We start from the raw sequence: 14,111 nt of genomic DNA, 5'->3' as shown, positions 1-14,111 counted from the left end.
GAAGAGACCCACGGACAAAAATGCCTCAAATTACTGCTGCACGGATACAAGATGAAGTAAATCTAGTGTTGAAAAATCATCAGAAAACAAATTTGTCTAAAAATGTCACTCATTCTTTCATATTATGGTCAAAATGATGATGTGACATCAAAGCGACATTTGACCTTTCACCACCAAATCAGCATGAATCTCAAATTATTATTCTCAGACCTGCCCGACTTCAGCTCTCATGATTTCTTGAGCAAATGAAGTTACTCTACTATCAGTGAGCCACATGGCAGGGTAATCTAATCAGCTGTATAAGTCTGCAGACTTTTATTCTTCTCCACCAGAAAGAGAGAGAAAACAGGAAGCTTCAGTGCAGATGAAACACTGTTAACTCGCTACACAATGGGAACAAAGTTTTCTGTGTAAAAATAAAAACACAGTGGTGGCATTTCCACTAAGACTTACCATCTTTAACTTTTACATTCTAATATCGTATCATTCTCTGTATCACTGCGGAGATAAAAAGTGTGTTTTATCTTTTTCTTTTATATTTTATTCCTGAAACCAATTCACTGTAACACAGAAAAGTGTCTACCCATTGTTCTTTTAATGAATTAGAATAGATTTACAAGTACAGCCGGACAGTGCTCACCTTTCAGTCTGGATTCAAAACAGTAACAACTGGAACAACAATCCTCAACAATGAAGGGATTAATTAGGTGAAGAATGAATTCTGGTTAAGTGCCCGCTGTATATTATACTTTAAAATAAACTCAGTGGATCAAAGGCTTAACTTTGACTGGAGAAAGGACAAGAGTCGTGTTTTATAGTATATGAGACAAAAATGTCAGGAGAGTTGAGGATATTCACTGAAACAAGGGCATCTTGATAAGTGTCCTCTTTATAAGACACAAGAGCAAGGCTGTTCCTTTACATTTGATTTTAAAAAGGTCTTGTATGATCTTTCAGTAAACCTGGTCATTATTAAAGTCATGTAAAGTGGAGATTATCTGGGAACACTTTTCTACAAATAGTGTTTGCAGATTATTATTATTCTAAAAGACATAAAAGCACCAGGCAGTATCAACAGTGAATATGTATTTTATCTCAGTGTAGCACAAAGAAGAGCCGACACTCTACTCAAAGAGGTTAGGGTAGAATCTCAGACCCTCCACGGAGTCGTCTCGACACAGGTGACCCATCTTCTCAGCCAGCAACAACCTGCAGATTACAGACATAACAACACATTAACCAAAAGTCAGAGACACTGAGAGACTCAGCATTAACTTACCGTTCTTTAGACAGAAGAACAGAAAGACCCAAGAGCTTTGCAAACTCCTCTGCAGTCAAGGAACCTTTATCTGTCACCTGAAGAAGAGAAGAACAATGCTACAACCTTAGCATCTGTAGATACTTTACACAGATACTGTGTTTAAATGCTGTTTGATCAAGTTAAGATATGAACATGTCGTCAATAGCTTACACTGTCAAGTGCTGAGGCTATCATTTCCTCTTCACTGTGAGACTGCAGCTGCACCACCATCACACCACTATCAAACACACGCATCCTACAGAGAACACAGATAAAGACGTGTGTGTCACAGAGACAGGGAGGGGCGTGTGTGTGTGTGTGTGTGGAGAGCAGGTCAACAGTTTTAAGCACATCTTTTATCTTTAATTAAGCCAAAATGTGCCCAGTTTGAGGAGACAAGTAGAGGCAGAGCAGGGAAACAGGTCAGTGTTTCTGTTGAAACCAGAGGAAGTGACAGGAAATGACAGCTGCAGAGGGCTGGACACCACAACCAACAACAGGAAGCCAAGCAGGAAGAGCCCCGGCCTGTATGGAGTAGGCATTTACCCTAAGGCTGGACTATATGGCTTATAAATATTATCTCAATATGTTTAGGATGTATCCCGATATACGAGATATATCAGAATATAAAGGTCGTTTCTCCTGGGCTCATGAAAAGTTTTCCTTTCAGATGTTTTTGAGAAGCGAGCGTGACTCAAACTCACCTCACTGGGAGCTTCAGTGACTCAAACATCTTGCAGGCATTTAGCAAATCTTCTGGAGATAAAAGCTGCAGAAAGGGTTAAAATAAGCTCAGTGTCAGAGTCATTTGTGTGTAGCATTAATGTACATGTAAACAAAGATGCGTTACCTCCATCCCTCGCGCACGGTTGACCAGACAGTAAACCTCAGTGAGAGCCATCATGCCGCCACGCTCCTGACAGAGCAAAGAACGGTTGAAAGAGATTATTTGATGATCTTGGACTGTGTAGATGTTAAACGCACGACACACATAAATCCACTTCTACCTCCAGAGGGGCCTGCAGCATGTCTCCCAGTTGCTTAGCCAGTTGCAAGTGGTAATGTGTGCCCGATCCATGTGTTTCCCTTGTAACGGGGTTAGCAATACCCATGCTCAGGAGGTAGGACTTAAAACGGATCGTCTGTAAAGCAAAGACAAAAGAAAAACCAAGGTTGAGTGTGTAAGAATTAGACTGCAGACTGTGACAAATGCAGGACCCGAGTGTGTCAGGGAACTACGGTGGCTGCCGCATATCAGAAAGGATGTTGTTCTTTTTCATGTGTTTTCAGTAAGTTTCTGCTTCAAACTGTGAAACCACACATGCTGGCTGGTCAGCCAAAACCAGACAACTTATATTGTATGTGTGTGTGTGTTTTTGTATCCGTCTCTGCTGGTCCTGTTCTTACCTCGTCTTCGGTTATGTCTCCCTGCTTGTCTTTGATCTTGTTGGCTATAGATCTGGACAGCTCCACCATCTCCTTAGCCTGTTAGTTCATGTATAAAGATCATCTATCAGCAAATACCACGGCACAGCAGCATCACAGCGTAATGCAGATTTGATTATGACGGTTAAACAAGCACATGTGATATAAATGATCAACACATGCAACATGAGGACAGATGAAGGATTATTTACCTTGACCATCAGCTTACTGAGGTCCTCAAAGGCCTGAAAAGGAGATGAAATGTGAACTAGTGTTCCAAATTGTCTTCAATTACATAAACCACAAACCTCATGGCTACAGCTGAATTACAAACATCGTTCCAAGCTGTCCCCACCCCGTCCACCGATGAATGATGAGACTGAAAATCCTCCCTGGTCTTAAAACCCTGTTTACTTTAACTGTCAAATACATGTAAATCTTTCACAACAGCTCTTGTATAAACTCATAATTCCATGGTTGATTGATGAGTGTCACGGCAGCAGTGGACAGCTCGATTTCAAACCAGTTCCAAAAAATGTAACAACGGTTACAAGTTGAAACTCATCACATTTCAGAGCAAACCATTCTGTATTCTCAGAATAGTCAGTCAAAAAAATACAATATGGCATCTACAATACTTTCATAATGACAGTTAAATTCAGATCAATATCTCATACATTAGAGTGGCATCAGAAAGTATTTCAGTATTCTCAGTTCATAGCACCTCTGAAATGTTTTTGTCTGTTTCTTTCCTCCTCTCCTCTATCTTCCTCTCGATGCCGACAATCCCCACTGCACGGGTCTTTCCTGTCTGCATGACCATAAAGGAAAGAAAAACATGCATGTAGTGAGGCACACCAGGAATGGATCATAGGATAACAGGCTTTGAAGGACAAGAAAAGTCAAACAGTGAAGGGCTAACAAGCTGCAGTCATTTACATTTCTAGGACAAAAACTTGATTGACTTTGATTTTGTTGCATTTTGTCAAAAATGGAATCTGTTTTAGAGATGCATGCACTCATGAACATGGGAATCAGCCTTCTCAAAATCTAAACTGCTTCTGTAAAGCTGAGGGATAAACATAGTTTGATATTAATTTGATACACAGTATACTAACACATAATCATTTTCATAGGTACTAAAAATAGTCACGTTCTGAATACAGTCACAGTAAAAACAAAACATTAAGGGACAACACTGCCATCCTGTGGATCACAATATAAAATAGCTGATGTAATTCCCACAGACAACATATCAGTGTTCAGTGACAGTTTGACTGGAAAAGAGACACCGTTTGTTCATCTTCCAACCTGAGTGGCAGATCCTGTGGGGATGGGCTGTGAAACAGGTGTGCTCTCCCATCTCTTTTGAGTCATTTCTTCCGTTAGCCTCCTGTAAAACTGCATGCAAATGGCATTAAGATTTCAGTTCTACGTAATCAAGAATTTAACTGCCAGTCCACATGCATATGAACAAAAAGCTCTTTTTTAAACCTACCTCAATCTGTCCATGTTCTTTAAAGGACAGCTTAATGTAGGAGTACTTGCTGTGTTGGTAAGGACCTGGCTCCTTATTGGCAGGTGTTGGATGCAGGTAAATAATTATTTTTGCACTACAGAATAAGAGAAAGCAATAGTTCATTTATATTTCCTTCATCGAAATGTCCACTTACACAGTTACTATATCTTCTCCCAACAAACAACAAATACAGTAGGACCAAAGACCCATAACATATTTTTCTTTAACTGAAAAGAAATAAATATAACCTCTGAAAACATCGACAGAGATAAGGATTACTGAACACAGGATAACACAGGATACAGGTACAGGTTACTAAGCAGTATTCAATATAATTGCATGTGATGAGAAAACAAATGAAAAAAACATTAGGTGGCCATGTTTTACTGGAACTGACCTCTTCCCTATTCCTGCAGCCTGTTCTTCAAAGTAGATGATCTGTGACAAGGGCATAGCTAGGCAGCATTCCTAAGAGAAATACAGAAGTTACCACGGGAGTCAGAACGCAAAGTGGAAAGTGGGATCAATCGGTGCAGTAAAGATGTATGCAGTTGTGTTTCCTGCCATCTTACATGATTTTTAACGTCCCTCCAGATCAGCCGATGGGTACTCAGCAAGGCGGCTCCAACATCCAGCTTGGCCTGATACAATGACGGAGAAAGATGTAATGTGATTATTTGTTTGTTTAGCAAATCTTCTGGAGACAAAAGCTACAGATGTCATCAATGTGAACATGTGCTACACGTTATAGTTGCTGAGCATTATACAATACAGTGTTAAGGAATGTACAACAATACTCTACAAAACATTCTGTGATGATTTGTGGGTTACTTCCTGGTTACACACTGTATTGCAGCCTTCATGGTACCTGTGTACATATTGATTTGTTTTGAGGTCTAATTTTTGTATTGAATTATTGTAATGTTTGTGATTTGACCTCTGCTTTTAAATGATCATTCTCATTATATTGTTATTTAATGCCTTTTGGATTTTAAATGCACATTTGAGGTCCTCACAAAAGCAATTTTATGGTGCTACACAATAACAATCGAGTGTTTAAAATCTAGTATGAGCCATCAGAAGGTTATCATGTCTTTAATTGCACAGTTATTACTGCTGTGTTATTCAACTTACTTAGTGTTGAGTCGAAGTTTCAGCAGGTATGTGTATCAAGCTACAAACTTGGCTAACAGAGAGGAAAACTGTACCTTATCATCGCCGTCATACAGTCTCACACCTCGTTGTTGAATTACTAAGGTTTCGTTTATTTCCAAGAGTCCGCTTGACCACGAAAAACGGTCCATATTCCCTAAAGAACAGATTATTTCTTATTCTGTTGCGCCGCTGAGACTAAATTCATATTTACTTCTGGTAAACTGTCCAAACTTCGCCTGACACTGCCTGCACAGAAAAACTAAAATACAACTTAAAAAATACATGACTTCAATTGAATTCAGAAAAATAATTATTTCAACTACTAAATATATCACTATACGTATAAAATCAGCCACATCAACGTTAATTATATTGTTTTAACCTAAAGTGGCACACAGTGCTTTGTCTGACAAGTCGGCTCAAAGGGGTCCTTCTCGATGTTGACGCTACTAGCGCCAGGCAGCTGTCAGTGGCTAGCCAGAGTGCTATGTTACTTATCCTCTGAGTATTTAAACTAAATTATTTTTTCTACTCTCCAACTTTGAGTGCGAATATTACCAGTTTACGATTTTAAATACGCTCGGGCGAAAACATGCTCGGATATTTTCTCCCCATTGTCTTTTGTGGTTTTGTTGAGCCGTGTGCAGAACTGCGGTAGCTGGAGCTAGCGTTAGCTTGTTGTTAGCTGCAAATAGATCAGCTGCGGACTGCTTCTCATGCTTGGAAGAAATTCTTTGTTCATAGGCAGAAAGTTGTACGGTGACGGGCAGTAAATGTTATGCAGTGTTATTATGAAGTTGATTATTCAGAGCTAACATTTGTTGGTTTATTAGTTATGTTGTCAGTGCACTATGAATGGACCAGTAACGTTGCACCAGCAACAAAGTATTTAGAATCACCCGAATGCATTTAATCTACATCATCTATTTGGTTTGTAAAAGTACATTTACAAAGTGCGTGTTATAACAAAAAAGAAAATCATTGTCAGAGAGCCTTAGCTTTGTTTGAGACCGCTGACATGGATAAAAAATCATTTGACATCGTCTTGGACGAAATAAGAAAGGTAAAAGTCGATTAACATCAAAATATGTCTACGATTTAACATGTGAAATAGTGTAAACTTCAGGGTTTTGTTCTTCCCCTTTCTTTGTTGCAGTGCGTCCTGACCGACCAGCGCATCAAGGCCATAGAGCAGGTGCATGGATATTTCTCCAGTGAGCAGGTAACAGTTTAAAGAGCGATGCTGCCGTGTTATGTTTACATCTGTTTAACACACTAGATAGACCGGGCTCCCACAGTAATATTGTCCTAAACTAATTTACCTCACACCCATAGCTGCAACGCTTTCTTGGAAAATTAGAAGCAGTGCAACTCTATTTCATATTGTATAATTATTGTAGGTTATAACACTATCTTGAACATTGCAGGTAATGGAGATCCTGAAGTACTTCTCATGGGCTGAGCCTCAGATCAAAGCAGTTAAAGCTCTGCAGCATGTAAGTTACAAGAATCACTAAAATGGTTTGTAGTGAACATTTTTGTCTCATTTCATAATGTCTTAAGAATAGAATCAAGAGGAGAAGTAAACGTTTGAAAATAACCCGTGTGTGTAAAATTGTCACATGTTTCTCATTCTTTTGCCTTCAGAAAATGGTTGCAATCCCTACAACCAAAGTTGCAAATATCCTGAATTGCTTCACTTTCTCAAAAGACCGACTGGTTGTTTTGGAATTAATAGCTTTGTGAGTAAAACTTGGAAGTCTGTTTTCTAGACATCATCAAACTATCAAATGCTGTGTTGAAATTTGATGCTGTTGGTATATTCAGTAGTCAGTTGCTGGGTCTCTGTTTTTTGCACAGGAATATTTCAGATGCTCAGAATTATCGTCCTGTGGAGGATCTGTTTCGCATACACTTGTCTGAGAAAAAGCGAGCTCGCAGGATACTGGAGCAAGTAAGTTCATCTTTCAAAATAATTAACCTTTTTGTGCTGTGCTGTTACTTCTAATCTCATGTGTATGTCTTCACTATGAAATACCTCATGGAGTTCCTTTTGACAGTCATAAAGTCCCAACGGATAGTTGCATAGTAATTTACTAAAGTAGAAGCATCACATTTTAAAAAAAACAACAAAAAAACATGATTGGCATTTGTCAAAATGACTTTTTTGCTGTACACTGTATATTACCCATATAATAATGCCATATCTGTGTTGTTAGGTGTGTAAAGTTGGCTGTAAGGCTCCTGTTGCCATGATCTCCTCCTGTGGTATGATACCAGGAAACCCATACCCTAAAGGCAGACCCAGCCTGGTCACTGGTACATTCCCTGTAAGTACTGCATACTGAGATTTCCTGAAGGCACCATAGTCCTGACAGAAAATACATGTTGTTTTATTTATGATGAAAATGTGTTTTGTTTTTCGATCACAGGGAATTCCCCCCACAAAAAAGGAAGGAGAGAAGAAAGATGATGCGTCTAACAGTATGGAGGGCAAAGGAATTTCTTCACGTATTATTGGACCATTCAAACCTGTAAGCTCAGATATGGAATCACTTACTTGGGATGTTGTAATAGTAATGGTGTCCAGGTGCCCCAGAGAAATCGCATGACTGTGTAGCAAGGCATCACATGATGATTAGACTTCAGCCTACATGTCAAGCCTTGTTGTGTAAGCCAATGATAGACAGCAAAGAGATTGGAAAATGGACTGCAGTAAAGGCTATAGGATTGGTCACATAATGGAAAATCACTAAAACAAATGAATCAATCTTCATATCTCGCTGATTCACATGTGAAGTGACACAGAGAGGCCATAATGTTACGAAATGTCATGTTTCTCAGTCTCCAGATTTAAACCGTTGGTGTAAGTCTGCTTTCTCAATTTCTCGGTTTCCTTTCTAGCCTGTTACCAGTTACTTAAAAAACATCAGTGACCTGTAATTTTTGATACCCACATGCTGAAAGAGTGTGGGCACAGAGTTACCACGTGATTATTTAGAAGTTTCACTGATGTTCCACCAGAAACATTGCCCTTATTTTTTTGGTGCACACTGATAAATCCTGGGCTTTAAGACACCTAATATATGACAGTTGTTATTGCTTTAAAGATATACAAACAAGTGGGTGTTTCTCCCTAATGAGTGCAGCCAGAATAGTCACTTGCAAGACTGGATGTTTACTGAAAAAGGAAAATGAAAATGATGTATGTTGGATTCACAAATAACCACACTAAGCATTGTATGACCTTTCATATTTTGATTTTTAATGTTCAATGTAATCTGTAATATAAATGATGTATGAGTTTCTTTGTAAAATCTGTGAGAATTATCGATCCTAAATCCATTAGTTTCAGTTTGTGGTATTTTCTATTTTAAAGATCCCTCAGAAATTTTAAGAGCTTATTCATGGGATTCTCATTAAAATGGTTGAAAGTGTTTTTCCTACTGCCTATAGTAGAGACACTGCAATCATAACAATGAATAGATTAGTGACACATTTGGAGAAACATCATAATGAGACATAACTGCCTAATTATTTATATCTTTTTGTGTTTTTTTCCCCCCCAAGTTTCCTTCAACCTACAACCCTCATCGGCCCGTGCCCTACCCTATACCGCCGTGCCGACCCCATGCAACCATCGCCCCAAGTAAGAAACAGCCCTTACAAACACTTTTCCCTGCCTCCCTCTGCTCTGCACATCATCAAACAATTAAAAAAAAACAAAAAAAACACATAATTATGTAGAGTTCTAATTTAACTGACAAATTCATGATTCTGCTTTGTGTGGCTTTAGTTATCAGGCATGGTTTTGTGAAGGCCACATGGAACATGGTTGAGCTGTAGTCGGTCGTGGGGGTGGTTTGTGTTCGATTTTTACACGTGTGTGTGTGTAGTGGACACTGTTAATGTTTGCCACTGCTACTCAGGTGCGTACAACAACGCAGGTCTTGTTTCTGTGGGAGGGGTTATAACAGCCACCGTGCCCCCTCCCCCCTACAACTCTGCCCACAAAGTAGCAGGTATGACTCAATGGAAATGATTTTACGCACGCTTGTGTGTGTGACTGAGAAACGGCACTCCCACCCTGAATCTTGCTGCCCTACTTTCTGGCATGCTGCTTACCTTCACCTCCTCAGTTTAGTGCCTTATCGGGTGAGGAATGAGCCTCTCACCTCTGTTTGCTTACACAGAGTGACCAGAAACGTACAACCCGCTGTAGATTTAATTATTTAATTCTTAATACAACAGCTAAGTATTTTGAAGGAGGTGTTGTTGGAATTTTGTTGTATTAAGTATGAGCACAACAAACTTTTGCAAAGCTGTTGTATTACTTCACATCTCGTAGATATTCCTGTTTTCTGGTCAGTCAGTGTTATAAGTATATTTTGGTGATTTTGGTCTTTGGTTCCCCATGGCTGGAAATGGTTTCAAACTAATGTCATTAACCTTTTTTCTTTCTGGAATCATGCATTGCTTGAGATAACCTAATAGTTTAATGCATCACATCTCCAGTTTTCACAGTTGAAATACATCTTTCAGGGCCTTTTGGGAGACATGTGGTCATAAGCACAAATATTAAACTAACTTTTAATATAAAAACAAACAAACAAGTGAATTATTGAAACATTACCCCAAAGGTAAAAATATTGAAAATATTTCCATAATAAATTGTAAGCAGAGATGCTCTCTGGCCACTCCTCCATGCTCTGTCTTTCTTTTGTTTTTGTTTTTTTTTCATATATATGAGGGTGTGAAGTTGCTTTTTCCACAAATAACTTGCTTCGCTTTAACCTTTGTGTCTATGGCAAGCATTTTTTTGTTTATTTAACAATAACACTCCTGATCATAAAAATAGAAATGAATCAGTTAACATTTAATCTATCTATTTACTTGATTCTAATTCCATGTAAGGTAATCGTCCTTAATCATTTTTAACTCATTCTGGCCCTCTTTTTACTTCCAGGTTATGCCAAACCAGGCAATCCACACAACACCACACCAGGAGTCAACAGTGGCCCCCTCCTCATTCCTCATGGATCGATACCTTCTAATCCTGTCCCACCCCAGTCTCCAGCTCAGCAGGCTCCCACTACTCCCATCACACCAGTTTTCCCTGGGAAGGTTCCATCACACAACCCGAATGCCCCCTCTCCCTCGCCTGCTCCATCCCCATCTGTCATTAAAGCAGGACCACAGACTCCCAGTGGTCACGCTACACCCACACCCTCATCTGTCATTAAAGCCCACACACCCACAGGCACCCCCTGTGGAACTCCTGTCCCTGGTAGTGGGGGCTTCTCTTCTTCCCCCTTCCATGCTCTTTCCCGACCAGGCACCCCCGCCAACTCCCGCAGCAGTTCGGACTCCATGTTGCAGACAAACTCCATGGGTTCAACTCAGCAAAAGCTTTTTCCTCATTCCACAGACCACCAGTCAGGACCCAATTTCTCTGGCATACAGCCACATACAGGTAACCCCTCTGGGTCAGTGATACGAAGTTACACCCCCTCTGGACCACAATCCCTCACTCCTAGATCATCCACTCCAGTAATTCCGAGCTGTTCCACCCCTGGTCCCAGCCCCAAACCCTCTCCGGCTCATTCTGCACAGGCCCAGGCTGCTATTGCTGCAGCTGGATCACTGAACAGACACACGGGGGGAAGTGGCAGTGGCAGTAACAGCCCCGTGCCCTCTGCGTTCAAGGGTGCCTCTCGTTCGGGCACACCATCACTTAGCTCCTTGGTGGTCCCAGGTCCTGCGCAAGCTGCCCTGGCACGTTCTTTGGGTATCTCACACTCCTCAGGTTCCCCTCAAGTCTCTCTTCCCAGTCCTGTCCATATCGCCGGCCTTCAAGCTCTGTCCTCCAGCCCGGCTTCCTCTCATTACCCCAGCTTGTCCCATTTCCCCAATCTTTCTTCATCTCTCCCTCCCTCTACCATCTCTTCATCCATGTCCGCAATGTCTTCCAACGCCAACATTTCTAACCACCCACCAACCTCCATCTACCCAGGCTTGGCTACCAACGCTGCTGGAAGTGCAGCTTCCCCTTTCGGTCTAGGCCTTACCTCTGGCCCTTCTTTATTCCAAGGCCTTCCGCCTGGCTCTAGCCCTGCTGCCTTCCCAGGACTGGGTGTGTCAGGGGGTCATGGAGCTGGGAGCCCTGTATTGTCTTCATTCATGGGACTGTCGGGTGCTGCTCCGTCTTCAGTAGCATCCGTGGCGCCACTGCAGGCGGCAGCAGCAGCAGCGGCGGCGGCAGCAGCAGCGGCAGGTGTTCCATCATCATCACCAGTTTTACCAGGCTTTGCATCGGCCTTCAGCTCCAACTTTCAGCCCGGGTATGTTAAAAAGGTTTCTGATGGGAAGAGCTATAAACAATTCATAGACACCATGTTATATAACCATTAACAGAACGATTTCATCTAGATTACGTATTTCCACTCCATCACCTGTGATGTTGGATTACAGTAGTTAACACTTGGGCTGTACGCTGGTCAGAACTCGTGATTTTTCCATGAACTAGAACATCGTAAAACTGATTTTCTACTTTGGATTGTGAGTGATAAGTCGAGGAGTTGTACCTTCACTGTGCAAAGTTCACTCGTCTACCTACTCTGCAGTGTTAGCGTTAGGTTTTGTGTCTTGTTATCAACTGGGTTATTACTGCCTGCCATATATTAAACATTATTTGATTATAAATGAAAATATTCAGGGTTCGAGCACAAAGTGCCTAGAACCCTATTGAAATGCAAAAGAATATTATTATTATTATTTTAGAGTTTAAATGGTAAATATTGTCAACTCTTGGAAGAGCTAATGAGTCAGAGTGTTCAGTTAACCTCTGCATGTTCGTTATGTTTGCAGTCGTACTCTGTAAGAACCTGTTGGCTGCTGTCTTTACTAGCGCAATGTTGACGTTGCCTTATGTGTCTTGACTTAAAACAATGTTACCCATGCGACACAAGCATGAAATTATACTGACAAACAGAGAGAGAGAGTCGTGTGGCGTTTAAAGGCTTCATCAGCACTGTGTGAACTCATTTGACAATGGTTTAAATGTAACAGACAGATCTGTGTCACACTATAATTTTAGGTACATATACACTTAGAAGGTGTGATATGATAAAACTCAGTGCAGAGTTTATAATCGGCAGCTGTTGTGTGCCTTCCAGGATGGGTAGTGGACTCCAGCCTCCAGGGAGCAGTGGGTTTCCCAGCTTGCTCTCTTTCCCCGGAGTACCAGGCTTCTCTCCCTCTGCTTCCCCTGCCGCACTTGGTGGCCTCCACAACCCAGCAATGCAGTCAGCTCTGTTACAGGTACACACACACACACACACACACACACACACACACACACACACACACACAAATCCTATTTGTTATTGTTTGTAATTTGGGGTCTCACACTTGTCTTTGTGTTCCAGGCTCATCCCACAGCCGGTTTAGAGAGCTTCCCTCCTCAACCCAACAGTTTCACCAACTACCCTCCAGGCCCAGGAAACCCCTTCCCTCTCCAGCCGAGTCTGCACCCCCAGCTGGGCTGGCAGTAAAAACCCTTCCCTTTTTTATGTTTTGGCCTTGAACCAAGACAACACATGACAACAACAGATAAGAGCGTACCGAGTATGTTGAAGCCAGAATGAGGTGAGAAACACTACCACGACAAAAACATGAAATAGAGAGTGGGTTATGTTTGTTACATTACCCTTAGAGAATAAACATTTGTAAATATGACTTCTTTTTAGGCTTTACATGTAGGCTGTACCTGGTTTTAATGATTTCTGGACTGACCACATGATATGGATTGAAAACTCTGAATTGAGTATTGTATTATTACAATAACTTCTTCCTTTGCTGACTTGTGTCACACAGAAAGTGAATATTTTTAAGCCTCTGTGGCCCAGAGGAAACTCACATTTGGCAGCTGCACTCACATTTGTGTTATTTACAGTAAACCCTCATTTGTCGCTGTCAGCAGTTAACTGTGATTCCCATGTTGTTTGTTTACAAAGGTTCTTTTTTTACTAATGTGACGGTTTGTAGTGCCGGTATATGATCACACACACACACACTGTACTCAGATAATACTAAAAAAAAAAAACAGGTTAAATCATGTGTTGATTAAAATGGGGGGATTGAGATGTTTAAGGACTGTGTTTTTCATCATAGTGAAAACTGTGATTCCTCTTTATTTACTGTAAACCCCGATTTAGTATTTTAACCTATGAAGAAGGTTCTTTTGGAATTGGCTACTTTATGATGTGGGAGCGGTGGAAATGTTGTTTATTACACTGTGCTCATTCTTTTTATTTTTTATTTCTTGTCTTTGAAACTGTTTTATTGTTTTGTCAGTAAACTGCTGGTTGCTGTACCTGTTGTCGCCTCTATTCTATACTCTGACGTAGTTCAGAGACGGTGGGTGAGTCCTGTGGTTTGCAGAGTTGAGGCCGGACGTGTGCGTATGTGAGTTAGAACTCTCTGATTGAACACTAATTGTCTTTTAAAGAGAAGGTTCATGTTATTTATTCTCACGTATGAGTGCAAAACAAATAAGTTGGACAGTTTACACTGGAAACAGTGTCCCCCATTGTACCAGCTCACTGCAATAAGAGTTGTGTTATTAACTTGACATTTAACTATATCAACACAGTTATTAAATATGCCTAATGCAGCATAGCTCTGAGATAAGGACGTGAAAGAGCAAATAGG

At 40.8% G+C, this 14,111-nt stretch overlaps 2 protein-coding genes across 3 annotated transcripts; one reads left to right on the top strand and one right to left on the bottom strand.

Moving 5' to 3' along the window:
* Window positions 1-576: 576 nt before the first annotated feature.
* Window positions 577-5,804, bottom strand: vps36 (vacuolar protein sorting 36 homolog). The gene is made up of 14 exons (XM_044041519.1): window positions 5,453-5,804; window positions 4,817-4,885; window positions 4,642-4,712; window positions 4,224-4,338; window positions 4,037-4,126; window positions 3,450-3,536; window positions 2,938-2,970; window positions 2,708-2,785; window positions 2,308-2,442; window positions 2,151-2,216; window positions 2,005-2,069; window positions 1,472-1,556; window positions 1,280-1,356; window positions 577-1,209 (listed from the first exon to the last, which is right to left on the bottom strand). Exons 1-14 carry the CDS (start codon window positions 5,546-5,548, stop codon window positions 1,125-1,127), a joined length of 1,152 nt encoding a protein of 383 aa, XP_043897454.1. The 5' UTR covers window positions 5,549-5,804; the 3' UTR covers window positions 577-1,124.
* A 43-nt stretch (window positions 5,805-5,847) lies between these two features.
* Window positions 5,848-13,773, top strand: proser1 (proline and serine rich 1). Of its 2 annotated transcripts, XM_044041514.1 has the most exons (12): window positions 5,848-6,462; window positions 6,556-6,621; window positions 6,827-6,895; window positions 7,047-7,141; window positions 7,260-7,353; window positions 7,619-7,729; window positions 7,832-7,933; window positions 8,970-9,048; window positions 9,329-9,421; window positions 10,366-11,740; window positions 12,575-12,719; window positions 12,827-13,773. In XM_044041514.1, exons 1-12 carry the CDS (start codon window positions 6,418-6,420, stop codon window positions 12,950-12,952), a joined length of 2,400 nt encoding a protein of 799 aa, XP_043897449.1. In that variant the 5' UTR covers window positions 5,848-6,417; the 3' UTR covers window positions 12,953-13,773. The 2 variants fall into 2 exon arrangements, with proteins under 2 accessions (XP_043897449.1, XP_043897450.1); XM_044041515.1 differs by lacking the exon at window positions 9,329-9,421 and having other exon boundaries at window positions 5,849-6,462.
* Window positions 13,774-14,111: the final 338 nt, after the last annotated feature.

Source organism: Solea senegalensis, linkage group LG13 (genome assembly GCF_019176455.1).
Source record: "Solea senegalensis isolate Sse05_10M linkage group LG13, IFAPA_SoseM_1, whole genome shotgun sequence".
Lineage (NCBI taxonomy): Eukaryota > Metazoa > Chordata > Actinopteri > Pleuronectiformes > Soleidae > Solea > Solea senegalensis.
This window is presented reverse-complemented; position numbering and strand designations above follow the sequence as displayed.